At 40.8% G+C, this 26795-nt stretch overlaps 1 protein-coding gene across 1 annotated transcript in view; it reads left to right on the top strand.

Moving 5' to 3' along the window:
• Positions 1-10013: 10013 nt before the first annotated feature.
• The window catches only part of LOC118150187 (uncharacterized), a 44788-nt gene continuing 28006 nt past the window's right edge, over positions 10014-26795 (top strand). Inside the window, exon 1 of the mRNA XM_078359881.1 lies at positions 10014-24071. Within this exon, the coding sequence (XP_078216007.1) occupies positions 23956-24071 (116 nt within the window). The 5' untranslated portion in view covers positions 10014-23955. The remainder of the gene's footprint in view (positions 24072-26795) is intronic.

Below are 26795 nucleotides of genomic sequence, written 5' to 3' on the forward strand. Positions count from 1 at the left end.
TTTTTTAATGATATAGCACAACTTATGTTTCTATGCAGAATCTTTTTTTTTTTTTTTTTTTTTGACAGAGTTTTGCTCTGTCACCCAGGCTGGAGTGAAGTGGCCCAATCTTGGCTCACTGTGACTTCTGCTTCCCAGATTTGAGTGATTCTTTTGCATCAGCCTCCCAGGTAGCTCGGATTACAGGTACACGCCACCATGCCCAGCTAAGTTTTCTATGGTTAGTAGAGAAAGAGTTTTGTCATGAGGCCAGGCTGGTCTCAAACGCTCACCACATCCCCTGCAGAACCTTTTTTTTTAATGGACTCTTGCCTAGGCTGGCGTACAATGGCATAATCTCAGCTCATCACTACAACCTCTGTCTCCCAGTTGAAGTGATTCTCCTGCCTTTTCCTCCCAAGTAGCTGGGATTACAGGGGTGTGCCACCACAGCTGGCTAATTTTTTGTATCTTTAGTAGAGATGGGCTTTCATTATGATGGCCAGGCTGGTGTCGAACTCCTGACCTCATGATCCACCTGCCTCTGCCTCTCAAAGTCCTGGGATTACAGGCATTGAGCCACCACGCCTGGTTTTGAATCTTCTATTTGTGTGAATGTTGAATGTGGCAAAACAATATAAAGACTTGTGAATTTGAAATTTGAAATAATATTTATTTTACATATTGATAAAACAATTTGGAGAAATTCCACTCTTATTTTATATAATTCTTTTTAGTAGGTCAAGTTTAGTCTACAGATTTTATTTTTAGTTAACTAACTGTAGCCAACTCCTTGATTATTTTTATTAGGCTTAGTAATAAGTACGTTAATCCAAAAATCAAGTTCTGCATACTACCTAAGGGTGTAAATAGTGATTTTTAAATTTGTTTCAGATTCTACTAAATTAGAAAATTCAAAGCCAAAATGTTAGGTCAGAAATTGAAAAGAAAAAGCATTAGGTGAGAGGGTGTTGGGCATAATGATTAAGATTAAAACTTAGTATCAGGTGATTTCTGTTTGCATCCCAGTTCTGCCACTTATGAGCTATATGACCTGGATACAGTGTGTTAACTTCTCTGTGCTTAACTCTTCAGCTCTACAGTGAGAATAATAGTGCTTAAATCTTAGGGTATTGGTAAAATTAAAGCAAGTAATATTGATAAAGGTACTAGAAGAGTTCCCAGCACATGCCAAGTGTTCAGGAAATTTATTAGCTCTTGTCGATTCTGCTAGCTCATCAATGTTGAGCCTAAAAAGAAGGTGGCCTAATCAGTGGGTTGTAACCCACATTTATTCTAATCAGTCTGTCTGGGGCTATAATAGTTGGATGTTTTTAATACTGTCTTTGTCAGATTCACATATATTCAAATATAGCATAGATACGAATATTTGTGGAAAGATTTCTTGTTGAGTACTGCTCCTTAGCACTTCAGTAACGCTAGATAAATAAGCAGTTAAATGCCTAGAGTTTGACAGTTTTATATGTAAGTTTCCTGGAAGGTTAACATAAGCACTTTTTTCTCTGATCTGATGTTTTTTTCTGTAAATTTTTTTTTTTAATTTATTTATTGGCTGGGCATGGTGGATCACGAGGTCAAGAGATCAAGACCATCCTGGTCAACATGGTGAAACCCCGTCTCTACTAAAAATACAAAAATTATCTGGGCATGGTGGTGCGCACCTGTAGTCCCAGCTACTCAGGAGGCTGAGGCAGGAGAATTGCTTGAACCCAGGAGGCAGAGGTTGCGGTGAGCCAGGATCACGCCATTGCACTCCAGCCTGGGTAACAACAGCGAAACTCCGTCTCAAAAAAAAAATTATTTATTATACTTTTAAGTTATGGGGTACATGTGCAGAACGTGCAGGTTTGTTACATAGGTATACACGTGCCATGGTGGTTTGCTGTATCTATCACCCCATCATCTACATTAGGTATTTCTCCTAATGCTATCCCTCCCCTAGCCCCCCATCCCCCTAACAGGACCCAGTATGTAATGTTCCCCTCCCTGTGTCCATTTGTTCTCATTGTTCAACACTCACTTATGAGTGAGAATATGTGGTGTTTGGTTTTCTATTCTTGTGTCAGTTTGCTGAGAGTGATGGTTTCCAGCTTCATCCTTGTCCCTGCAAAGGACACTAACTGATCTTTTTTTATGGCTACATAGTATTACATGGTGTACATGTGCCATTTTCTTTATCCAGTCTATCATTGATGGGTTTTTGGGTTGGTTCCAAGTCTTTGCTCTTGTGAACAATGCCATAATAAACATACATGTGCATGTGTCTTTATAATCAAAAGATTTATAATCCTTTGAGTATATACCCAATAATGGGATTGCTGGGTCAAATGGTGTTTCTAGTTCTAGATCCTTGAGGAATTGCCACACTGTCTTTCATAATGGTTGTACTAATTTACATTCCCACCAACAGTGTAAAGCATTTCTATTTATCCACATCCTCTCCAGTATCTGTTGTCTCCTGATTTTTTTATTGGGGGGGAGGGAAGGCAGGAAGGGAGGAAGGAAGGGATGAAGGAAGGAAGAAAGGGAGGAAGCGGCAAGGGAGGGAGGGAGGGAGGGAAGGGAAGGAAGGAAATCAAGCAATAAGAGAGACATTGCCGACCTGGATCTAGAGGTTTACAAATTGATTTCTTTTTTTTTGAGAGAAGGAAAGAAAAAAAAAAATAAGTAAAGGAGAGGAAGAAAGAGGGAGAGTAAATGGAAATACTGCTTTATTTTGAAAAATATTGGGTATTAATGATGGCCAATCAATGTATCATTTAAGCTTATGGGTAGATGTGATGTGGTATTGACAAGAATGTATATTTTGTGTATTTGAAGTGGAGAGCTCTATAAATATTAAGTTTACTTGTTCCGGATCTGAGTTCAAGTCCTTGATATCCTTATTAATTTTCTGTCTCATTGTGTCTAAGTCTCTATGTATCTGGGTGTTAGGATCGTTAGCTCTTGTTGTTGCATTGATCCTTTTACCACTATATCTTTGTTGCTTTAAAATCTATTTTATCCGATACAAGAATTGCAACTCCTGCTTTTTATTTATTTATTATTTATTTTTGCTCTCCATTTGGTTGGTAAATCTTTCTCCATCCCTTTGTTTTGAGTCTTTGTGTATCCTTGCATGTGAAACAGGTCTGGATGTAACATGCCATTGGGTTTTGGCTGTGTCTTTTGATTGGGGGATTTAGTCAATTTAAATTTAGGGTTACTGCCATTTGATGTTGACTGGCTGTTTTATCCATTCGTTGGTGTAAATTCTTCTTTATGTTGGTGCTCTTTTCTTTTTGGTGTATTTTTAGAAAGGCTAATACTGGTTGTTTCTTTCTGTGTGTAATGCTTCTTTCAGAAGCTCCTGTAAAGCAGGCCTGGTGGTAATAAAATCTCTGAGTTCTTGCTTGTTCATAAAAGATTTTATTTTTCCTTCAGTTGTGAAGCTTAGTTTGGCTGGATATGAAATTCTGGGCTGAAGGTTCTGTTCTTTGAGGATGTTGAATATTGGCCCCCACTCTCTTCTGGCTTGTAGAGTTTCTGCTGAGAGATCTGCTCTAAGTCTGGTAGGCTTGCCTTTGTGGGTAATCTGACCTTTCTCTCTGGCTGCCCTCAGTATTTTCTCCTTCGTTCCAACCCTGGTGAATCTAACGATTATGTGCCTTGGGGTTGCTCTTCTTGAGGAATATCTTTGTGGTGTTCTCTGTATTACCTGGGGTTGAATGTTGACCTGCTTTGCTAGTTTAGGAAAATTTTCCTGAATAATATCCTGAAGGGTATTTTCCAGCTTGGATTCATTCTCTCCGTCGCATTCAGGTATACCTATCAAATGTAAATTTGGTCTTTTCACATAGTCCCACATTTCTTGGAGACTTTGCTCATTCCTTTTTATCCTTTTTTCTCTAATCTTTTCTTCACGTTTTATTTCATTAAGTTGGACTTCGACCTCTGATATCCTTTCTTCTGCTTGAACAATTTGAGTGTTTAAACGTGTGCATACTTCTCAGAGTTCCTGTATTGTATTCTTCAGTTTCATTAATTCACTCATACTCCTCTCTAAGTTGTCTATTCTCAATAGGATTTCATCAAACCTTTTTTCAAAGTTCCTAGTTTCTTTACGTTGGGCTACAACATGTTCTTTTAACTCACCGAAGTTTGTTATTATCCATTTCTTGAAGAGTGATTCTGTCATCAGGATGCGCTCGTTCTCCATCAAGCCTTGTTCCATTGTTGATGTGGAACTGTGATCATCTTTAGAGGGAGAGGCGTTCTGACTTTGAGTATTCTCAGCTTTTTTACGCTGGTTTCTTCCCGTCATTGTAAATTTATCTTCCTGTCGTCTTTGAAAGTACCAACTTTCAGATTAGGTCTCTTGAGTGGATGTCCAGGTTGTTAGTTCCCAGGGCCAGAGCAGCAGCGTTAAAACTGATGGTGCTTTTCTGCCCAGGATTCTCCTGTCTGGCTTCCTTCTTGTGTCCGTAGTAGGTGACTCTGCCTTCCCAGGGCTCCAAACCTCGGTCAGAAGGGGAACCGGTCTCGTTTACTCTGCTCCGAGTGCTGCCGCACCGAGGTGCTGTCACAGCCGCTGTGCCAGGCTCTGGTGTCCTGCTGGGGACCCGTGCGGGTCCTCCAAACCTGTTTACTCTGCTCTGAGAGCTGCAGCGACGCGGTGCCGGCAGAACTGCTGTGCCGGCCACGAGAGTCGCGCTGGCCACCCGTGTGTTTCCTCCACTGGGGGATCTTCTGCTCTGTGAGCAACCAGAATTTGTCTGAAAGTGTGGCGTCCTCTAGTTCTTCGCACCTTCCCTGAGAGCTGCAATCCCGGGATGTTAGCGATCGGCCATCTTGGATCGTTCTCCTCATCTTCTGATTTTTTAAGGATCACCATTCTAACTGGCATAAGATGGAATCTCAGTGTGGTTTTGATTTGAATTTCTCTAATGACCAGTGATGAGCTTTTTTTCATGTTTGTTGGGTACATAAATGTCTTCTTTTTAGACATGTCTGTTCATATCCTTAGCCCACTTTTTGATGGGGTTTTAATTTACAAGAAAAAAATAATTCTGGATATTAGTCCTTTGTCAGATAGGTAGATTGCAAATTTTTTTTTCCCATTCTGTTTGTTGCCGGTTCACTCTAATGATAGTTTCTTTGCTGTGCAGAATCTCTTTAGTTTAATTAGATCCAATTTGTGTATTTTGGCTTTAATTGTCATTGCTTTTGGTGTTTTAGTCATGAATTCCTTGCCCATGCCCATGATCTGAATGGTATTCCCTAGGTTTTCTTCTAGGGTCTTATATTTAAACCTTTAATCCATCTGGAGTCAATTATTGTATAAAGTGTAAGGAAAGAGTCCAGTTTCAGCTTTCTGCATATGGCTCGACAGTTTTCTCAACACTATTTATTAAATAGGGAATCCTTTCCCCATTGCTTGTGTTTATCAGGTTTGTCAAAGATCAGATGGTCGTAGATGTGTGGTATTATTTCTGAGGCCTCTGTTCTGTTCTGTTGGTCTCTATCTCTGTTTTGATACCAGTGACATGCTGTTTTGATTACTTTAGCCTTGTCGTATAGTTTTAAGTCAGATAGCACGATGCCTCCAACTTTTTTGTTTTCTTTTGGTTTTATGGTTTCTTTTTCTTAGGATTTTTCTTGTCATTACGGGCTCTCTTTTTGTTTCATATGAAGTTTAAAGTGTTTTTTCCAATTCTGTGAAGAAAGTCAATGGTAGAACTTGATGGGGGTAGCACTGAATCTATAAATTACTTTGGGCAGTATGGCCATTTTCATGATATTGATTATTCCTAACCATAAGCATGGAATGTTTTTCCATCTGTGTTCTCTCTTATTTCCTTGAGCAGTGGTTTGTAGTTCTCCTTGAAAAGTTTCTTCACATCACTTGTTAGTTGTATTCCTAGGTATTTTATTATCTTTGTAGCTATTGTGAATGGGAGTTCACTCATGATTTGGTTCTTTGTTTGTCTGTTATTGGTGTATAGAAATGCTATGATTTTTGCACATTGATTTTGTATCCTGAAACTTTGCTGAAGTTGTTTATTAGCTTATGGAGATTTTGGTCTGAGATGATAAGGTCTTCTAAATATACAATCACGTCATCTGCAGATAGAGACAATTTGACTTCCTCTTTTTGTAATTGAATACGATTTATTTCATTTTCTTGCCTGATTGCCCTGTCCAGATCTTACAATAGTGTGTTGGATAGGAGTGGTAAGAGAAGGCATCCTTGTGCCAGTTTTCAAGGGAATGCTTCCAGTTTTTGTTGATTCAGTATGATATTGGCTGTGGGTTTGTCAAAAATAGCTCTAATTATTTTGAGATACATTTCATCATTACCTAGTTTATTGAGAGTTTTTAGCATAAAAGGCTGTTGAATTTATTCAAAAGTTTTCTCTGCATCTATTGAAATAATTATGTGTTTTTTGTTTTTGGTTCTGTTTATGTGATGGATTATGTTTATAGATTTGTGTATGTTGAACCAGCCTTGCACCCCCAGGATGAAGCCTACTTGATCATGATGGATAAGCTTTTTGATGTGCTATTGCAGTCAGTTTGCCAGTATTTTATTGAAGATTTTTGCATCGATATTCATCATATTGACCTGAAGTGTTTTTTTTGAATTTTTTATTGCATTTTAGGTTTTGGGGTACATGAGCAGAACATGCAAGACAGTTGCGTAGGTAAACACATGGCAGTGTGTTTTGCTTCCTTTCTCCCCTTCACCCACATTTGGCATTTCTCCCCAGGATATCCCTCCCCACCTCCCCCTCCCACTGGCCCTCCCCTTTTCCCCCCAATAGACCCCAGTGTTTAGTACTCCCCTCCCTGTGTCCATGTGTTCTCATTTTTCATCACCCGCCTATGAGTGAGAATATGCGGTGTTTCATTTTCTGTTCTCGTGTCAGTTTGCTGAGGATGATGTTCTCCAGATTCTTCCATGTCCCTACAAACGACACAAACTCATCATTTCTGATTGCTGCATAATATTTCATGGTGTATATGTGCCACATTTTTCCAATCCAGTCTATTATCAATGGGCATTTGGGTTGATTCCAGGTCTTTGCTATTGTAAACAGTGCTGCAATGAACATTCGTGTACATGTGTCCTTATAGTAGGACGATTTATAGTCCTTTGGATATATACCCAGTAATGGGATTGCTGGGTCAAATGGAATTTCTATTTCTAAGGCCTTGAGGAATCGCCACACTGTCTTCCACAATGGCTGAACTAATTTACACTTTCACCAGCAGTGTAGAAGTGTTCGTTTTTCTCCACATCCTCTCCAGCATCTGTTGTCTCCAGAATTTTTAATGATCGCCATTCTAACTGGCGTGAGATGGTATCTCAATGTGGTTTTGATTTGCATCTCTCTGATGACCAGTGACGATGAGCATTTTTTCATATGATTGTTGGCCTCATATATGTCTTCTTTTGTAAATTGTCTGTTCATATCCTTTGCCCACTTTTGAATGGGCTTGTTTGTTTTTTTCCTGTAAATCTGTTTGAGTTCTTTGTAAATTCTGGATATCAGCCCTTTGTCAGATGGGTAAACTGCAAAAATTTTTTCCCATTCTATTGATTGCCGATTCACTCTAGTGACTGTTTCTTTTGCCGTGCAGAAGCTGTGGAGTTTTATTAGGTTTCATTTGTCTATTTTGGCTTTTGTTGCCAATGCTTTTAGTGTTTTGTTCATGAAGTCCTTGCCTACTCCTATGTCCTGGATAGTTTAGCCTAGATTTCCTTCTAGGGTTTTTATGGTGCCAGGTCTTATGTTTAAGTCTTTAATCCATCTGGAGTTAATTTTGGTGTAAGGTGTCGGGAAGGGGTCCAGTTTCTGCTTTCTGCACATGGCTAGCCAGTTTTCCCAACACCATTTGTTAAACGGAATCCTTTCCCCATTGCTTGTTTTTGTCAGGTTTACCAAAGACTGTATAGTTGTAGATATGTTGTGTTGCCTTTGGTGCCTCTGTTTTGTTCCATTGGTCTATATCTCTGTTTTGGTACCAGTACCATGCTGTTTTGATTACTGTAGCCTTGTAGTATAGTTTGAAATGCGGTAGTGTGTTGCCCCCCGCTGTGTTCTTTTTGCTTAGAATTGATTTGGCTATGCGGGCTCTCTTTTGGTTCCATATGAAGTTCATGGTGGTTTTTTCCAGTTCTGTGAAGAAAGTCAATGGTAGCTTGATGGGGATAGCATTGATTCTGTAAATTACTTTGGGCAGTATAGCCATTTTCACGATATTAATTCTTCCTAACCATGAACATGGAATGTTTCTTTATCTGTTTGTGTCCTCTCTGATTTCGTTGAGCAGTGGTTTGTAGTTCTCCTTGAAGAGGTCCCTTACGTTCCTTGTGAGTTGTATTCCAAGGTATTTTATTCTTTTTGTAGCAATTGTGAATGGCAGTTCATTCTTGATTTGGCTTTCTTTAAGTCTGTTATTGGTGTAGACGAATGCTTGTGATTTTTGCACATTGATTTTATATCCTGAGACTTTGCTGAAGTTGCTTATCAGTTTCAGGAGTTTTTGGGCTGAGGTGATGGGGTTTTCGAGGTATACTATCATGTCGTCTGCAAATAGAGGCAATTTGGCTTCCACCTTTCCTATTTGAATACCCTTTATTTCTTTTTCTTGCCTGATTGCCCTGGCTAGAACTTCCAGTACTATATTGAATAGGAGTGGTGAAAGAGGAGTAGTTTCAGCTTCCTCCTGGTTTAGGCTTGGGAGGACACAGGTGTCCAGGAATTTATCCATTTTTTCCAGGTTTACTAGTTTATGTGCATAGAGTTGATTGTAATATTCTCTGATGATGGTTTGGATTTCTGTGGAATCTGTGATGATTTCCCCTTTATCATTTTTTATTGCATCTATTTGGTTGTTCTCTTTTTTCTTTTTAATCAGTCTGGCTAGTGGTCTGTCTATTTTGTTGATCTTTTCAAAAAACCAGCTCTTGGATTTATTGATTTTTTGGAGGGTTTTTCGTGTCTCAATCTCCTTCAGTTCAGCTCTGATCTTAGTTATTTCTTGTCTTCTGCTGGGTTTTGAGTTTTTTTGATCTTGCTCCTCTAGCTCTTTCAATTTTGACGATAGGGTGTCAATTTTGGATCTCTCCATTCTCCTCATATGGGCACTTATTGCTATATACTTTCCTCTAGAGACTGCTTTAAATGTGTCCCAGAGATTCTGGCATGTTGTGTCTTCATTCTCATTTGTTTCGAAGAACTTCTTTATTTCGGCCTTCATTTCACTGTTTACCCAGTCAACATTCAAGAGCCAGTTTCCATGAAGCTGTGCGGTTCTGGGTTTGTTTCTGAATTCTGAGTTCTAACTTGATTGCACTATGGTCTGAGAGGCTGTTTGTTATGATTTCAGTTGTTTTGCATTTGCTGAGCAGTGCTTTACTTCCGATTATGTGGTCAATTTTAGAGTAGGTGTGATGTGGTGCTGAGACGAATGTATATTCTGTGGATTTGGGGTGGAGAGTTCTGTAAATGTCTATCAGGTTTCCTTGCTCCAGGTCTGAGTTCAAGCCCTGGATATTCTTGTTGATTTTCTGTCTGATTGATCTGTCTAATATTGACAGTGGAGTGTTAAAGTCTCCCACTATTATTGTGTGGGACTCTAAGTCTCTTTGTAAGTCATTAAGAACTTGCCTTATGTATCTGGGTGCTCCTGTATTGGGTCCATATATGTTTAGGATCGTTAGCTCTTCTTGTTGTATTGATTTTTTTAGCATTATGTAATGGCCTTCTTTGTCTCTTTTGATCTTTGTTGCTTTAAAGTCTATTTTATCAGAGATGAGAATTGCAACTCCTGCTTTTTTTTGCTCTCCATTAACTTCGTAAATCTTCCTCCATCCCTTTATTTTGAGCCTTTGTGTATCCTTGCATGTGAGATGGGTTTCCTGGATACAGCACACTGATGGGTTTTGGATTTTTATCCAATTTGCCAGTCTGTGTCTTTTGATTGGTGCATTTAGTCCATTTACATTTAGGGTTAATATTGTTATGTGTGAATTTGATACTGCCATTTTGATGCTAGCTGGCTGTTTTGCCCGTTAGTTGTTGTAGATTCTTCATTATGTTGATGCTCTTTAGCATTTAGTGTGATTTTGGAATGGCTGGTACTGGTTTTTTTTTTCTATGTGTAGTGCCTCTTTTAGGAGCTCTTGTAAACCAGGCCTGATGGTGACAAAATCTCTGAGTACTTGCTTGTTCGCAAAGGATTTTATTTTTCCTTCACTTCTGAAGCTCAGTTTGGCTGGATATGAAATTCTGTGTTGAAAGTTCTTTTCTTTAAGGATGTTGAATATTGGCCCCCACTCTCTTCTGCCTTGTAGAGTTTCTGCCGAGAGATCTGCTGTGAGTCTGATGGGCTTCCCTTTGTGGGTGACCCGACCTTTCTCTCTGGCTGCCCTTAGTATTTTCTCGTTCATTTCAACCTTGTTGAATCTGACGATTATGTGCCTTGGGGTTGCTCTTCTTGCGGAATATCTTTGTGGTGTTCTCTTTACTTCCTGCATTTGAGTGTTGGCCTGTCTTTCTAGGTGGGGGAAATTTTCCTGGATGATGTCCTGAAGAGTATTTTCCAGCTTGGATTCATTCTCTTCGTCCCCTTCTGGTACACCTATCAAATGTAGGTTAGGTCTTTTCACATAGTTCCACATTTCTTGGAGACTTTGTTCATTCCTTTTTGCGCTTTTTTCTCTGATCTTGGTTTCTCGTTTTATTTCATTGAGTTGATCTTCGACTTCAGATATTCTTTCTTCTGCTTGGTCAATTCGGCTATTGAAACTTGTGCATGCTTCGCGAAGTTCTTGTATTGTGTTTTTCAGCTCCTTTAATTTATTCATATTCCTCTCTAAGTTATCCATTCTTCTTATCATTTCCTCAAATCTTTTTTCATATCTTTTTTCAAGGTTCTTAGTTTCTTTGCGTTGATTTAACACATGTTCTTTTAGCTCACAAAAGTTTCTCATTATCCACCTTCTGAAGTCTAATTCATCATTTCGTCAGAGTCATTCTCCATCCAGCTTTGTTCCCTTGCTGGTGAGGAGTTTTAGTTTTTTCTAGGAGGCGAGGTGTTCTGGTTTCGGGTGTTTTCCTCTTTTTGGTGCTGGTTTCTTCCCATCTTTGTGGATTTATCCACTTGTCATCTGTGTAGTTGCTGACTTTTTGATTGGGTCTCTGAGTGGACACCCAGATTGTTGGTGTTGAATTATTTCTGTTACTTGGTTTTCCTTCTACTAGTCTAGCCCTTTCGCTGTACGACTGCTGAGGTCCAGTCCAGGCCCTGCTTTTCTGGAGTGTACCTATAGCAGCTGTGGAACAATGAGGGATGCTACCAGTTTTTTTTTCTGCTATCTTTATCCCAGGATGATGCCTGCCAAATGTCAGTCTTTTGGATATAGAGGGGTCAGGGAGCTGCTTGAGGAGACAGTCTGTACTTTATAGGATCTCAATTGCTGAGCTGTGAGCTCTGTTGTTCATTCAGGGCTGTTGGGCTGCTATGTTTGATTCTGCTGCAACAGAGCTCATTTAAAAACCCTTTTTTTTCCTCAAATGCTCTGTCTTGGGGGGTTGGGGCTTCGTTTTTGGATGTCCGTTGAGGTGTCCTGCCCAGCTAGGAGGCAGTCTAGACACTATTTGCCTGCCGAGGCTCCGTTCTGCTGTTGTGAGGTTCGCCCTGTTGCTGCAGGCTCTGCCCTGCTGCTGCGGTCTCCGCCACGGGCTACGCCCTGTGGCGGAGTTTCTCTGTTGTAGCAGGTTGCCTCGGCAACGGCAGGCTGTGTCAGCAGTGGCATGTATCTCAGTCGGGGCGGTTGCGTCGGTAATGGTGGACGCCCCTCCCCCACGGAGCACCTCAGGTACCATCTCCACGGCGAGCGTTTGGAATCACCGTTTTTTCTGTACCACTGTGCTACCCCAAACGCTGTGTTTCTGCAATCCCCTGGGCTGGCCCACTGTCCAAGTCTCCTTCAGTCTCAAGTTCAGCCCTCTCAAGTCTCAGGTTGCCGGTTCAACAGGGCACCCAGACAGGCGTGCCCTGTGGGGAGCGCTGGGTCGGGCTGGTCACCGCCACCCTGGCTGCCGGCTTCTGCAGGCAGAGCCTCTGCCTGGTGTCTTGCATCTCCTTTATACTTGGGAATTTCCCCGTTCTGTGGGCAACAAAGATCAGTCTGAAAATGCAGCTCTGACTCCCCTCTCTGCGGATTCACCGAACGCTTCAATCCTGCGTTCTCACAGTGCCATCTTGAGTCCCCCTCCCCGGCCTGAAGTTTTTTTGTTGTTGTTGAGTCTCTGCCGGGTTTTGGTATCAGGATGATGTTGGTCTCACAAAATGATTTGGGAAGGATTCCCTCTTTTTGTATTGTTCGGAATAGTTTCAGAAGGAGTGGTACCAGCTCCTCTTTGTACGTATGGTAGAATTCGTCTGTGAACACATCTGTACCTGAGCTTTTTGTTTTTTGGTTTTTTTTTGTTGTTAGGCTATTAACTGCTGTCTCAACTCTGCCCTTGTTATTGGTCTATTCAGGGTTTCAACTTCTTCCTGGTTTAGGCTTGGGAGCATGCAAGTGTCCAGGAATTTATCAGTTTCTTCCAGGTTTACTGGTTTATGTGTACAGAGTTGTTTATAGTAATCTCTGATGGTAGTTCGTATTTCTGTGGTATCAATGGTGATATCCTCTTTATTGTTTTTTATGGAATCTCTTTGATTCTTCTCTCATTTTTTTTTTTTTATTAATCTGGCTAGCAGTCTATTTTGTTGAGCTTTTCAAAAAATCAGCTCCTGGATTTGTTGATTTTTTTTTTTTAAGTTATTTTTATGTCTCTATTTCCTTCAGCTCTGCTTTAATCTTAGTTATTTCTTGCCTTCTGCTAGGTTTTGAATTTGTTTGATCTTGCTCCTGTAGTTCTTTTAATCATGACAGGGCATTAATTGTATATGTTTTCTCACTTCTCTGGTGGGCATTTAGTGCTATAAATTTTCCTTTAGACACTGCCTTAGATGTGCCCCAGAGATTCTGGTAGTTGTATCTTTGTTCTCATTGGTTTCAAAGAACATCTTTATTTCTGCCTTCATTTAATAATTTTCCAGCAGATTGTTCAGTTTCTATGTAGTTATGCCATTTTGAGTGGTTTCTTAATCCTGAGTTCTAATTTGATTGCACTGTTAGAGACTGTTTGTTACAATGTCTGTTCTTTTGCATTTCCCGAGGAGTGATTTACTTCCAATTATGTCTCAATTTTAGAGTGTGATGTGATACTGAAAAGAATGTAAATTCTATGGATTTGGGGTGGAGAGTTCTGTAGATATCTATGAGGTCTGCTTGGTCCAGATCTGAGTTCAAGTCCTGGATATTCTTGTTAATTTTATGTCTCGTTGATCTGTGTAATATTGACAATGGGGTGTTAAAGTCTTTACTGTATGGGAGTCTAAGTCTCTTTGTAGTCATTCAGAATTTGCTTTATGTATCTGGGTTCTCCTGTATTAGGTACATATATACTTAGGATAGTTAGCTCTTCTTGTTGCATTTATCCCTTTACCGTTATGTAATACCCTTTGTCTCTTGATCTTTGTTGGTTTAAAATCTGTTTTATAAAAGAGTAGGATTGCAACCTTTACTATTTTCATTTTTCTTTTGCTTGGTAAATCTTCCTTTATTCCTTTATTTTGAGTGTATATGTGTCTTTACAGGTCAGATGGGTCTCCTGAATACAGCACACCAATGGGTCTTGACTTTTTATCCAGTTTGCCAGTCTGTGTCTTTTGATTGGGGCATTTAGCCCATTTACATTTAAAGTTTATGTTGTTATGTGTGAATTTGATCCTGCCATTTTGATGCTAGCTGGTTGTTTTGCCTGTTAGTTGATGCAGTTTCTTCATAGTATCAATGGTCTTTACAATTTAGTATGTTTCTGCAGTGACTGATACTGATTGTTCCTTTCCATGTTTAGTGCTTCTTTCAGGAGCTCTTGTAGGGCAGGCCTGATCAGAAATTGCTTGTCCATAAAGGATTTTATTTCTCCTTCACTTATGAAGCTTTGTTTGGCTGGATATGAACTTCTGGGTTGATAATTCTTTAAGAATGTTGAACATCAGCCCCCGCTCTCTTCTGGCTTGTAGGGTTTCTGCCAAGAGATGTGCTGTGTGTCTGATGGGCTTCCTTTTGTGGTAATCTGATCTTTCTCTCTGGTCACCCTTAGCATTTTTTCCTTCATTTGTAACCTGGGGAATCTGGTGATTATGTGCCTTGGGGTTGCTCTTCTTAAGAAATGTCTCTATGGTGTTCTCTGTATATCCTGAATTTGAATGTTGGCCTGCCTTGCTAGGTTGGGGGAGTTCTCCTGAATAATATTCTGAAGAGTTTTTTCTAGCTTGGTTTCATTCTCCATGTCAGTTTCAGGTACACCAATCAAATATAGATTTGGTCTTTTCACATAATCCCATATTTCTTGGGATTTTGTTCATTTCTTTGGAGGTTTTGTTCATTTCTTTTCACTCATTTTTCTCTAATATTACCTTCTCACTTTGTTTCATTGAGTTGATCTTCAGTCTCTGATACCCTTTCTTCTGCTTGATTGATTCAGCTGTTGAAACTTGTGTATGCTTCACAAAGTTCTCATGCTGTGTTTTTCAGCTCCATCAAGTCATTTATGTTCTCTATGCTGGTTATTCTAGTTGGCATTTTGTCTAACCTTTTTCAGGGTTTTTAGTTTCCTCATATTGGGTTAGAACGTGCTCCTTTAGCTTGGAGAAGTTTGTTATTACCCACCTTCTGAAGCCTACTTCTGTCAATTTGTGAAGCGTATTCTCCATCTGTTTTTTTTTTCCCTTGGTAAGGAGTTATGATCCCTTAGAGAAGAGGCATTCTCATTTTTGGCATTTCTGCCTTCTTGCATTGGTTTCTTCCCATCTTTGTGCTTTTATCTATCTTTGGTCTTTGAAATTGGTGACTTTGGGATGGGGTCTCTAAATGGACATTTTTTCTGTTGACACTATTTCTTTCTGTTTGTTAGTTTTTCTTCTAACAGTCAGGTCCCTCTACTGCTGGTCTGCTAGAGTTTGCTGGAGGTCCACTGCAGACCCTTCTTGCCTGGGAATCAACTGCAAGGGCTGCTGAACAGCAAAGATTGCTGCCTTTTTCTTCCTCTGGTAGCTTCATCCCAGAAGGGTACCTGCCAGATGTCAACCAAAGCTCTCCTTTATGAGGTGTCTCCCAGTCAGGATACACTGGGGTCAGGGAGCCACTTTAGGATGCAGTCTGTCCTTTATCAGAACCTAAGCACTGTGCTGAGAGATCTGTTGTTCCCTTCAGAGCTGCTGGACAGGGACATTTAAGTGGAACCCACAACCGCCCCTTTTCCCAGGAGCTCTGTCCCAGGAAGATGGGGGCTTTATTATAAGCCTGACGAGTTGCTGCCTTTTTCAGAGATTCCCTGCCCAGCAAGATGGGTATCTAGTGACAGTCTGCCTGCAGAGGCCTTGCTGAGCGTGGTGGGCTCCACCCAGTTACTGTATAAACTTCCCAGTGACTTTGTTTACACCAGCAAGGTTAAAACAGCCTACCCAGGGCCAGGCGTGGTGGCTTACGCCTGTAATCCCAACCCTTTGGGAGGCCGAGGCAGGTGGATCACGAGGTCAAGAGATTGAGACCATCCTGGTCAGCATGGTGAAACCCTGTCTCTCCTAAAAATATAAAAAATAAGCTGGGTGTGGTGGTGGCACTTGACTGTAATCCCAGCTACTCAGGAGGCTGAGGCAGGAGAATTGCCTGAACCCAGGAGGTGGAGGTTGCCGTGAGCCGAGATCGCACCATTGCACTCCAGCCTGGGTAACAAGAGCAAAACTCCGTCTAAAAAAAAAAAAAAAAAAAAGACAGCCTACCCAAACCTTAGCAATGGCAGCCGACCCCAACCACCAAGCTCCAACATCCTAGGTTGAGCTCAAACTGTTATGCTGGCTGCAAGAATTTCAAGCCAGTGGATTGAAATTGCTGGTCTTCGTGGAGTGGGACCTGCCAAGCCAGCACACTTGGCCACCTGGCTTCAGCCCTCCTCTTCAGGGGAATGAGTGGATCTGTCTTGCTGGCATTCCAGGCGCCAATGGGGGATGAGAAAAAAAAAAACTGCTGTGGCTAAAACGGCCACCCAGTTTTGTGCTGGAAACTCCGGGTGCTGGTATTGTAGGCACCGGAGGGAATCTCCTGGTATGTGGGTTTTGAAGACTGTGGGAAAAGTGCAGTATCTGAGCCAGAGTGTTGAGACACTCCCTAGTGGCTTCTCTTGGCTAGGAGAGGGGGTTCTCTAGCCCCTTGCCTTCCCTGGTGAGGCAATTCCCCACCCTGCTTTGGCTTGCCCTCCTTGAGCTGCACCCACTGTCTAACCAGTCCCAGTGAGATTAACCTGGTACCTCAGAAATGCAGAGATCACTTGCCTTTTGGATTGCTCTTGCTGGGAACTGTGGAACAGAGCTGTTCCTATTCAGCCATCTTGACGTAAGTCCCCAGTTTTTTTGTTGCTGTTGCTGAGATGGAGTCTCACTCTTTCATCAAGTCTGGAGTGCATTGGTGCGATCTTGGCTCACTGCAACCTCCGCCTCCCAGGTTCAAGCAATTCTTCTGCTTCAGCCTCCTGAGTAGCAGGGACTACAGGTGCGTGCCACCATGCCTGGCTAAGTTTGTATTTTTAATGGAGACAGGGTTTCACTATGTTAGCCAAGATGGTCTTGATCTCCTGACCTCAGGATGAGCCCAACCTGACCTCCTGAAGTGTCAGGATTACAGGTGCAAACCACCGTGCCTGGCTCTCAAACACAATTTTTTAAAAGTTTAATTCTTTTTTCTTTTTTTTTAAAAAAGTATTAATCGTATTTTTTTATTAGCAAATCAAAGTTTTATACATTTACAGGGTATAAAATGATGTTTTGATATGTGTATATAATATAAAGTAAGTAAAGTTACATATCTACTCAACATATTTTTGTGGTGAGATATTTGAAATTTGCTCCTAGTTTTTTTTGTTTTGTTTTTTTTTTGAGATGGAGTTTCACTGTTGTTGCCCAGACTGTAGTGCAATGGCATGATTTCAGCTCATCGCAACCTCCGCCTCCTGGGTTCAAGCAATTCTCCTGCCTCAGCCTCCTGAGTAGCTGGGACTACAGGCGTGCACCACCATGCCCAGCTAATTTTTGTATTTTTAGTAGAGACAGGGTTTCACCATGTTGACCAGGATTGTCTCGATCTCTTGACCTCGTGGACCACCCGCCTCGGCCTCCCAAAGTACTGCAATTATAGGCGTGAGCCACTGAGCCCGGCCTGCTCCTAGTAATTTTAAAATACACAATGCATTATTTTTTACTACAGTTATGCTGCTGCACAATAGATCTCAAATTCTGTTTACTCTGGCTATTTGAAACGTTGTGTCCTTTGACTAATAACTCCCTATTTCCTTCTCACACCCCTGCCCTCTGGTCACCATTATTTCAATTTCTGCTTTTTTGAGTTAAACTTTATTAGATTTTTACATAAAAATGAGATCATGCAGTATTCATCTTTCTGTTTCAGACTTCCATCTAGCATAATGTCTTCCAAATTTACCTATATTTTTTTCAAATAACTGAATTTACCTTCTTTTAAGGTTGAATTCTATTCCGTTTGCCACATTTAAAAAATTTATTTAAATATATATTTATCTATTGATTGATAAACTTGTGTGTTATATAAAAATATTTATGTGTTCAAGCATATATTAATGGAATTCAGCATACAAATAATAATAGCCAATTTGTACTAAGTACTAACCATAACACTTTTATGTGTTAATGGATTTAATTCTCACAGTTAATAACATTTAAACCTCATTTTTAATAATAATGAACAAAAATTGAGTAATGAGACACATTTATATTGTTATAAAATTGTTTGAATTTATAAAGCGTTACATAAAGAAGAAAATACAATGAAAAGATGTTAATATTTGCAATAAATAAAATTGGAAAGTAGTTAATTATTATTTGCAGATTAGATAAAATAAACCACAAGACTATTTTAAAAGTCTAGTCAGATGGGTAGGCTAAATTAGAAGATGATCCCAAGGATTCCCAGTCTGTTGTACATCTTCTGTGTAAAAAAGGTGTGACACTTTTGAGTGTAAAATTGTGTGACTGTGGTGAGAAATCACTCATGAAATTAGGTTACTATTATGTTGACTTGGTGTTCATCGAAAGGGATATTATCCCAATTTGGCTAAACTTAATTGGAGGTGCTTTTAAGAGAAAGTGACACATCATAGAAAAACACCCCTGCTTGCCTGGAAGTAAGTGACTTCTAGGTGGGTCATATTGTAAGCTGCTTATGGTAATCACATGGCAGGAAATATGTTTGTATATTGTCATCATTTCTGCTTCCCACATGTTGCTTCCCATAGGAAGACAGAAGAGTTCCATGACAAGATAAAAAGGGAAGAGAGTCATATCACATAGATGATGGGTTCAGAGATATGTCACTGTTTGCTGTGGGCAGGGTTCAGGAAGAAGGCTCATATCACCTCAGTTCTGAGCCAGACAATATGTCACAATGCATGATAAGGAAAGGGCTGAAGCAAAAATGTAACGTCACCTTGGTGTTTGACCCAGCAGTATATCACAGTATACATAGTGAGCAGAACCTAGGTAGAAGAGAAGAGGCTCATCAGCTAGGTGCCAGGCCCAGTAATAGCTAACAATCCTTTCTGTGAGCAGGGACCTGGTAAAAAGAACAAGTCACATTACCTAGGTGATGGGTACACAGATAGCTCATAATGCTTCTTGTAGGCAGGACCCAGCCAGGACAGTTACAGCACCTGGATGTTGCACATAGTAATATGTCACAATAGCTCATAAAGGCAGGACACAGGCAGGAGAGTCACATAATCAAGTTGTTGTAAAGCCCAGCAATATGTCACAATGCCCATTATGGGCAGTGCTGAGGCTAAAGTGCAGAATCACACAACCTAGGTGTGTTACAGTCTGATCTGTGGGCTAGGCATGAGGCAAGAGAGTCAAGTCACTCAGATGTTGGGCAGAGGTGTATGTCACAATTACAGTTGCGGAAGAATGTAAAGATAAAATTAACAATCTCACACATGTTCCATTTCTAGGTATTAGAGTTAACATCGTTTTTTTATTTTTATTTTTTGAGATGGGGTCTCAGTCTGTCACCCAGGCTGGAGTGCAGTGGCGTGATCTCAGCTCACTGCAGCCACCACCTCCTGGGTTCAAGCGATTCTCCTGCCTTGGCCTGACTAGTTGGGACTAGAGGCATGCACCACCATGCCCAGCTAATTTTTGTATTTTTAGTAGAGACGGGATTTCACCATGTTGGCCAGTCTAGTCTCGAACTCCTGACCTTGTGATCCACCAGCCTTGGCCTCCTAAAGAGTTGGGATTACAGGCATGAGCTACCATGCCTGGTAAGTTAAGACCTTTTGTATGTTCAGTCTAAGTACACAAATCAGAATCTCAATGGTTGACTGAATACATGCATGAAAGCCTTAATCTTTGCTGGGGACTCTGTCCCCTTAGTGGAGTCATAGCCAGGCAGGTATGCTGAATCTTGGTCTGAGAGTCACCAGCCCACATGTCAACCAAATCCGTGTGTGAGAGTCAATTTTCCAACGTTTGGCTATGTTCAAGTGTGATATTCAGAACTTCAACAGTGAGCTGTGTTCATGTGGAAAGATGACAGTCTTTACTGTTGGCTGGGTGTGCATAGGAGTGTCACAATGTCACCTGTGTTCTGGGCCCTATTACAGAACTCTGTACTAAATGAAAGCTTTATAAAATATGCCTAATATTGACTTTGAGTTTGTATGCCACTAATATAAAAAATATATATGCATGATAGTCACAATTTGTTCTGAGACTTTTATTCTAGTATGGACTCATAATCATACCTGTGGACCTAAGCCCATGTATTAGAGTCAACATCTCTCTAATTGGCTGGGTCCAGAAAGGAGAGTCCTCACCTGCCTTTGAGCTGGGTTTAGAAATGAGTCACAACTTAACTGTGGTTACATGATCACAGTGACAGTCACAGTTTTTACTGCGGACTGCATTCACATGTGCAATTAAAGATCTCTTCAGTGGGCTCTGTCCATGTGTGAGGTCTACAAGGCTAACATTTGGTAGATTGTGCATAAGAGAAACACAGTCTCACCTGTGTGCCTGGTCCTGTGATGACACCCTTTGTTCATTTGGTGACTTCCAATAACTTCCTGAGAGCATACTGATTTTATATATATACACACACGCCCCTCTATAATGTGTCAGATATTCATATAACACAGATAAACATGGTTCAACATTGCTACCCTGTAGGAATTTATTAGCATAAATAGATGTGGAAACGATTTGTTCTAGAGTATAATGCTTGTACATAAAAAGGCTTATAAGGTTATTGAGGTAGATGAATGGTAGTAGTGATCAACTCTGCCGCTGACATAGCAAGTGAGAAAATCAAGGAGGGCTTTATAGAGGAGGTAACATCTGAGTGGGTGTCAGAGTTTAATAGAAGTTTTTGTGTCAATGCTGATGCAGAATATACCATTTTAAATATATTATTTTAAAATAATTTTACCCCTTGACTCTGAAATGTATTTAGGAATTTCCCCCAATGAAATAAAAGTACAGAGGAAAAAAACAGTTAAAAATGTGTTTTTTTTTCTCAATGAAATTTTTATTCTTTGTACACAGATAGGTGATCAGCCAATCAGATGTCGATATTGTGGAGAAAAGCCAGGTATGATTCCTGCCCTTGGACCCTTGGATTCTTTCAGATTTTTGAAGAAACGTATATATATATATAATTTATATATTAATGTATGTATATATTATGTATATAAAACACATGTAAAATTATTATATATTAATATATAAATATATGTATTATACATATATATTATGTATATTTTAGGAAGAAATATATTTTATATGTACATTTTTTCCCCTAAAAGACAAGAAGAATTCATCCTAGTAAAGCAATGCAAGAACCTGCCCGCAAAATGTACATGAGGCCGTTAGTGGGTGCAGTTACCATGTCTCATAGGAAGGTGGTCATTGAGTAATTTTTTTTTTTTTTTTTGAGACAGAGTCTTGCTCTGTTGCCAGACGCCAGGGTGGAGTGTAGTGACGCGATCTCGGCTCACTGCAACCTCCGCCTCCCTGCAACCACCGCCTCCCGGGTTCAAGCAATTCTCCTGCCTCAGCCTCCTGAGTAGCTGGGATTACAGCCACATGCCACCACGCTCAGCTAATTTTTGTATTTTTTAGTAGAGATGGGGTTTCATCATGTTGGCCAGGATGGTCTCCATCTCTTGACCTCGTGATCCGCCCACCTCAGCCTCCCAAAGTGCTGGGATTACAGGCGTGAGCCACCACGCCCGGCAGTCATTGAGTAATTTAATGGTCAGGATGGGCATGAGAGAATGTTTTGAGTGATACCATGGCCTGACTTGACAGTTGAGTCAGACATGTTTGTGTTCCAATTAGCATCCACTTCCTGTTGGTCATGATGGAAAGATTTTTTTCACTTATTTCAACTACAGGTTTTCAATAACTGGAAATTGTATTTTATCAGTAGAGATTAAAAGATGTTTTAAAAAGTCAAAGACCATAAAAGGTAGGTTTTAGAAAAATCTAGTGATATAGTTGATTTGATAAAGATTCTTATTTACCTTTATCTTCCCCTGAGTAAGTGTAACTAGTTTCTCATGTCTGTTCTTTTTGGGGGTGATTTCAAATAAAGAATTACAGGGCTTTGGCAGCTGGGTGCAGTGGCTCACGCCTGTAAACCCAGCACTTTGGGAGGCAGAGGAAGGTGAATCATCTGAAGTCAGTTTGAGACCAGCCTGGCCAACATGGCAAAACCCCATCTCTACTAAAAATAAAAAAATTTAGCCTGGCGTGGTGGCGGGCACCTGTAATCCATGCTACTTGGGAGGCTGAGGCAGGAGAATCCCTTGAACTCAGGAGGCAGAGGTTAAATGATAGGAGACTGTGCCACTGCACTCCAGCCTGGGTGACAAGAGTGAAACTCCATCTCAAAAAAAATAATAATAATAAAAGAGAGAATTACAGGACTTTGGTTTGGGAATGCTACTAAGGAAGATAAATAGAGAAAATTCCTCAAATCCCACTGCTTTTTGGCTATAGAAAGTGAATACATTTCCACAAGCAAATGGTGACTTGCATGTATTTGTCAAAACATCAGCTTCCCTTTTCTACAGGGTCTAGAATTTGTAACAGTGAACATCTCTGTTCTGTATCCTTTGTTTGAATGTCCAAGTTTAATGCTAAATTTTATAAAATGGAACTTGACACTTCCTAGAAATGTTTACATATGGTTATTTATCATGAAAATATTTAAATGACATGTTTATTGTCTGAAATGGATAGATACTTCAGCTTTTCATGTTGAAGTATAAAATTAAGTGTTTTATAATTTTTTAAAACACTGTGTTTTAGTGATTTTGCTCTTTTCTTCAAACACTGATCTTATTTATTTATTTATTTAGAGTCTCACTCTGTTGCCGAGACTGGAGTACAATGGCACAATCTAGGCTCACTGCAAACTTCGCCTCCCTGGTTCAAGCAATTCTCCTGCCTCAGCCTTCCAAGTAGCTGGGACTACACACTTGTCATTTTAGAATTTAAAACCAAGTGAATAACTCTGACTGGGAAGTGTAAGCCTGAATTCAGTGACTCCAACCAAGCTAAGGATAGTTTTGCCTGCAAAGGGAGGTGATTGAAGAAGCAGCCAATTCTGCCTGAGGAGCCTCCCCTGTAGATGTCCCAGCCTGCTCACAATAGCCATGGACAGAGCCTTTATACTTAGAAGAGCTACAGAGCTCTAAAAAGCTGGAAATCCACAGACAGATGCAGTTGGTATTGGAATGAAAGTGGTGTTGAGGGGCTCTGAGGATGAAGTTGTTATCGTTTTAGGGGTATTTCTAGATTTTGTAAAATAAGACAAATTCAGATTTAGATAAGAAGTTACTTGGCCAGACACGATGGCTCATGCCTGAAATTCCAGCACTTTGGGAGGTCGAGGCAAGTGGATCATGAGATCAGGAGTTCGAGACCAGCCTGGCCAAGATGGTAAAATACCGTCTCTACTAAAAATACAAATATTAACCAGGCATGGTGGCATGTGCCTGTAATCCTAGATTTGGGAGGCTGAGGCAGGAGAATCGCTTGAACCCAGGAGGCGGAGGTTTCAGTGAGTCGAGATTATGCCATTGCACTCCAGCCTGGGCAACAAGAGCTAAACTCCATCTAAAAAAAAAAAATGGTTACTCAATTTTAACAAAGTATTGCAACAAGGGGATAGCACCAACTATATAAGATCTCAGAGGGTCTCAAAGGTTAGGCAGAAAAGGGCTTTCTGGGCCAGGTGCAGTGACTCATGCCTGTAATCCCAGCACTTTGGGAGGCCGAAGTGGGTGGATCACCTGAGGTCAGGAGTTCAAGACCAGCCTGATCAAAATGAAGAAACCCTGTTTCTACTACAAATACAAAATTAGCCAGGTGTGGTGGTGTATGCTTGTGATCCCAGCTACTCAGGAGGCTGAGGCAGGAGAATTGCTTGAATCCAGGAGGCAGAGGTTGTGGTGAGCCAAGATCGCACCATTGCATGCACTCCAGCCTGGGCAACAAGTGCAAAACTCCATCTCAAAACAAAAAAAAAAAAAAAAAAAAGAAGAAAAGAGTTCTGAGAACAGATTCCCTGCCCCCACCTGCTACCACCACATGATTTCCACCAACTCATGAAGATACTAGGAATGGATGTGGCAACACCCTCCGCAAAACGAGACTTGACCCTCAGAACTTACACCTATAGTCCTTTTACCTCTAGAATTTCTCACAAAAACTCCCACAAGTGCCTAGAGAATTCCTGGCTTATCTGTACCCCAGATGCTGAAATGGCAGCAGCAACCTGGTTCCTTCATCTCCCGAGGCTTCTGGACCACCAGTGATAACTTCATCTGCCTGCATGGACACAGGAATATGTCAGAACATAGCCTGCCTGGGTCAGTATCTGTAGCATAGACCAGTCCTCCTAGCTACAGTGCACTGTCCCCCATTCATTGGTCCTTGATAGCACCTTTCCCTCTTCTGCCTTTTACTTCCCCACAAACCCTTTCTGATGTGCATAGTGTGCCCAAGGCCAGCCCTCAGTTGTCTGAATCCAGCAACTGCTAGAATTCAAATGCCTGTGAGTTCAAGAGTATGGCCCTAGACCTGGCTGTTGTAAGAACAGATACAAATTAGATATAATTCCCTTCTTGAAAATAAAGGAAGATATTTTTCTGTTTTAGTAAATACTAAAGCATTTACTTTAGTAAACTTTTATATGTATATATTTTTCTGCCTAATTGAAATATGTGCAAATTAGTCTAACTGCTAAATAGGTCTTTTCTCAGTATTTTTGACTCAGGACTGTCTTTATATAGGACCCGGAAATGATTTAGATGTAAATAGCAAAAATAAAATAAAATAAAGCCCTATTCTACATTTTTGGTTGAAAAATAGCTTGGGATGGGTGCAGTGGCTCATGCCTGTAATACCAGCACTTTGGGAGGCTGAACTGGGTGAATCACAAGATCAGGAGTTTGAGATCAGCCTGGCCAACATGGTGAAACTCCATCTCTACTAAAAAATCCAAAAAATTAGTCGGACATGGTGGCACGCACTTGTAATCCCAGCTACTTGGGAGGCTGAGGCAGAAGAATTGCTTGAACCCAGGAAGCGGAGATTGCAGTGAGCTGAGATCATGCCATTGCACTTCAGCCTGGCAGTCTGGGTGAGAGGGCAAAACTTTGTCTCAAAAAAAAAAAAGGAGCTTACCTTCAGCATGCAACTGACTCCAAGTTTCAAAGCTACCTCTTATGAAGACATAAGTTAATTTTTTCTTTGAATATAACAAATTAGCAACCAGAGATGACCTCCAATTTTCAGGGGAATATAGGATAAACTATGTGACAAATGGTGCTTCAAATCTTGTACTTGAGAATAATTATGGTAGCTATTTGCAATTGAGTGTCTTTGCAATTTCTTAGCAGTTTGCTGATAATGCCTTCACATTTTAGTGTAATTGTGTAATAAAACAATCCGTTCTGCCATTGTGGATAGTTTTTTTTTTTTTTTTGAGGCTGCAGATAATTTTGTTTTTAATTACATTTCATTGCCCAAAATTACTAGACAGGATATGAACACATAATGTGCCCAACTGGCTTCACTCTGTCTGAATCTTTCCCTCATGGGCTTCCAGTCACAACCCACCATTGTGCAGCATAGTTCACACTGCCGTCAACATCTGCAGGCAGAATAGTCTTTCTGCCTATTTGGGATTTACGATCTTTAATAGTGCAGTTTGATCAGATTTCTACAAAAAAAAAAAAAATGTCTATAGGGCTGCAATCAGCTATTCCGGCTCTGTCTTTTCATCCCCTTAGCATCTTCAGATGTGAAACTCATTCACATATCACATGGCCTGAAAATGCAACCAGGTCCACACATTTACATTGAGAAGACCTAAGAATCTAAACATTTTGCTCACTCTTTTGCCCAAATGCCCATGTATGTGTCAAGGGTGCCGGTGACTTGCTTCTCTGCACCTCCAAAATCTAAATCTGCAGTTCCAGATTTTGAGACCACGTGTCTGTGTTAGAGCAGCCTTTATGTAGGATTTCTCTTCCGTTTTTTCCTCTCCTTACTGTAATGCCCAGAATACATAACCATGTTAATGGTACCTAGAATCTAAACGTAAGGGCTGACATCCACCTGGAATTCACAAGACAGGCCCAGGCTTTGAATCTTGTCCAGTGAGCTGCTGCAGTTGTGTGAGGGCTCCTGGTGTAAACTAAATGTGGTGGCAGAATTTATAGGTGTAAAGAAGCATGGTAGCAGGGGGAGTGCAGGGCTCCACCTGTCCAGCGCCATGAATACAAATACATATTGCAAGTGTAAATTGTATTTCTGGGGAAGGGCATTGTTCCTGTACCCAACAGTTAGCTGAACAGGCATAAACAATACCAGATCTGGATCAAAAATAGAGGCTGTTCTATTTTTTATTCTGTCCCCACAGAGTCAGCCTGAGTATCCTATGCTTGAATAACCTTGGAGCATTACCCCAGGGCCACTGCAGATGCTCTCACTAGCACCTAGGAGTCTGAGACATTTGGGGATGCCCTGTGCAGACAGGGGTCAGGCTGACAACAGAGTATAACCTTCCTTCCATCTCAGAGAAAAAAATGAATAACCCAGGGCTAGTTTCTCCCCTCACAAAAGGAATCTTCTGTGGGAGGCTGAGATGGAAGAATCACCGAAGCTTGAGAAGGTTGAGGCTGTAGTAAGCTGTGATGGTGCCACTACCCTCCAGCCTGGGCAACAGTGAAACCCTGTCACAAACAAGCAAACAACAGATATATTATGCCCTACTCATGGTAGGAAGCAAAATTAGCAGAATACAGCATTTAAACTTCTTTTAATTTATTTTTTATTTTTTTGCTTTTTGAGACAGAGCCTCACTCCGTCACCCAGGCAGGAGTGCAGTAGTGTGATCTCGGCTCACTGCAACCTTGGACTTCAGGTTCAAGGCGATTCTCCTGCCTCCGCCTCCCAGGTAGCTAGGATTACAGGTGTGCACCACCATGCCCAGCTAATGTTTGTATTTTTTTTTTTTTTTTTTTTTTGAGACGGAGTCTCACTCTGTCCCCAGGCGCCAGGCTGGAGTGCAGTGGCACAATCTCGGC

The sequence above is a fragment of the Callithrix jacchus genome, chromosome 22 (genome assembly GCF_049354715.1).
Source record: "Callithrix jacchus isolate 240 chromosome 22, calJac240_pri, whole genome shotgun sequence".
NCBI lineage: Eukaryota > Metazoa > Chordata > Mammalia > Primates > Cebidae > Callithrix > Callithrix jacchus.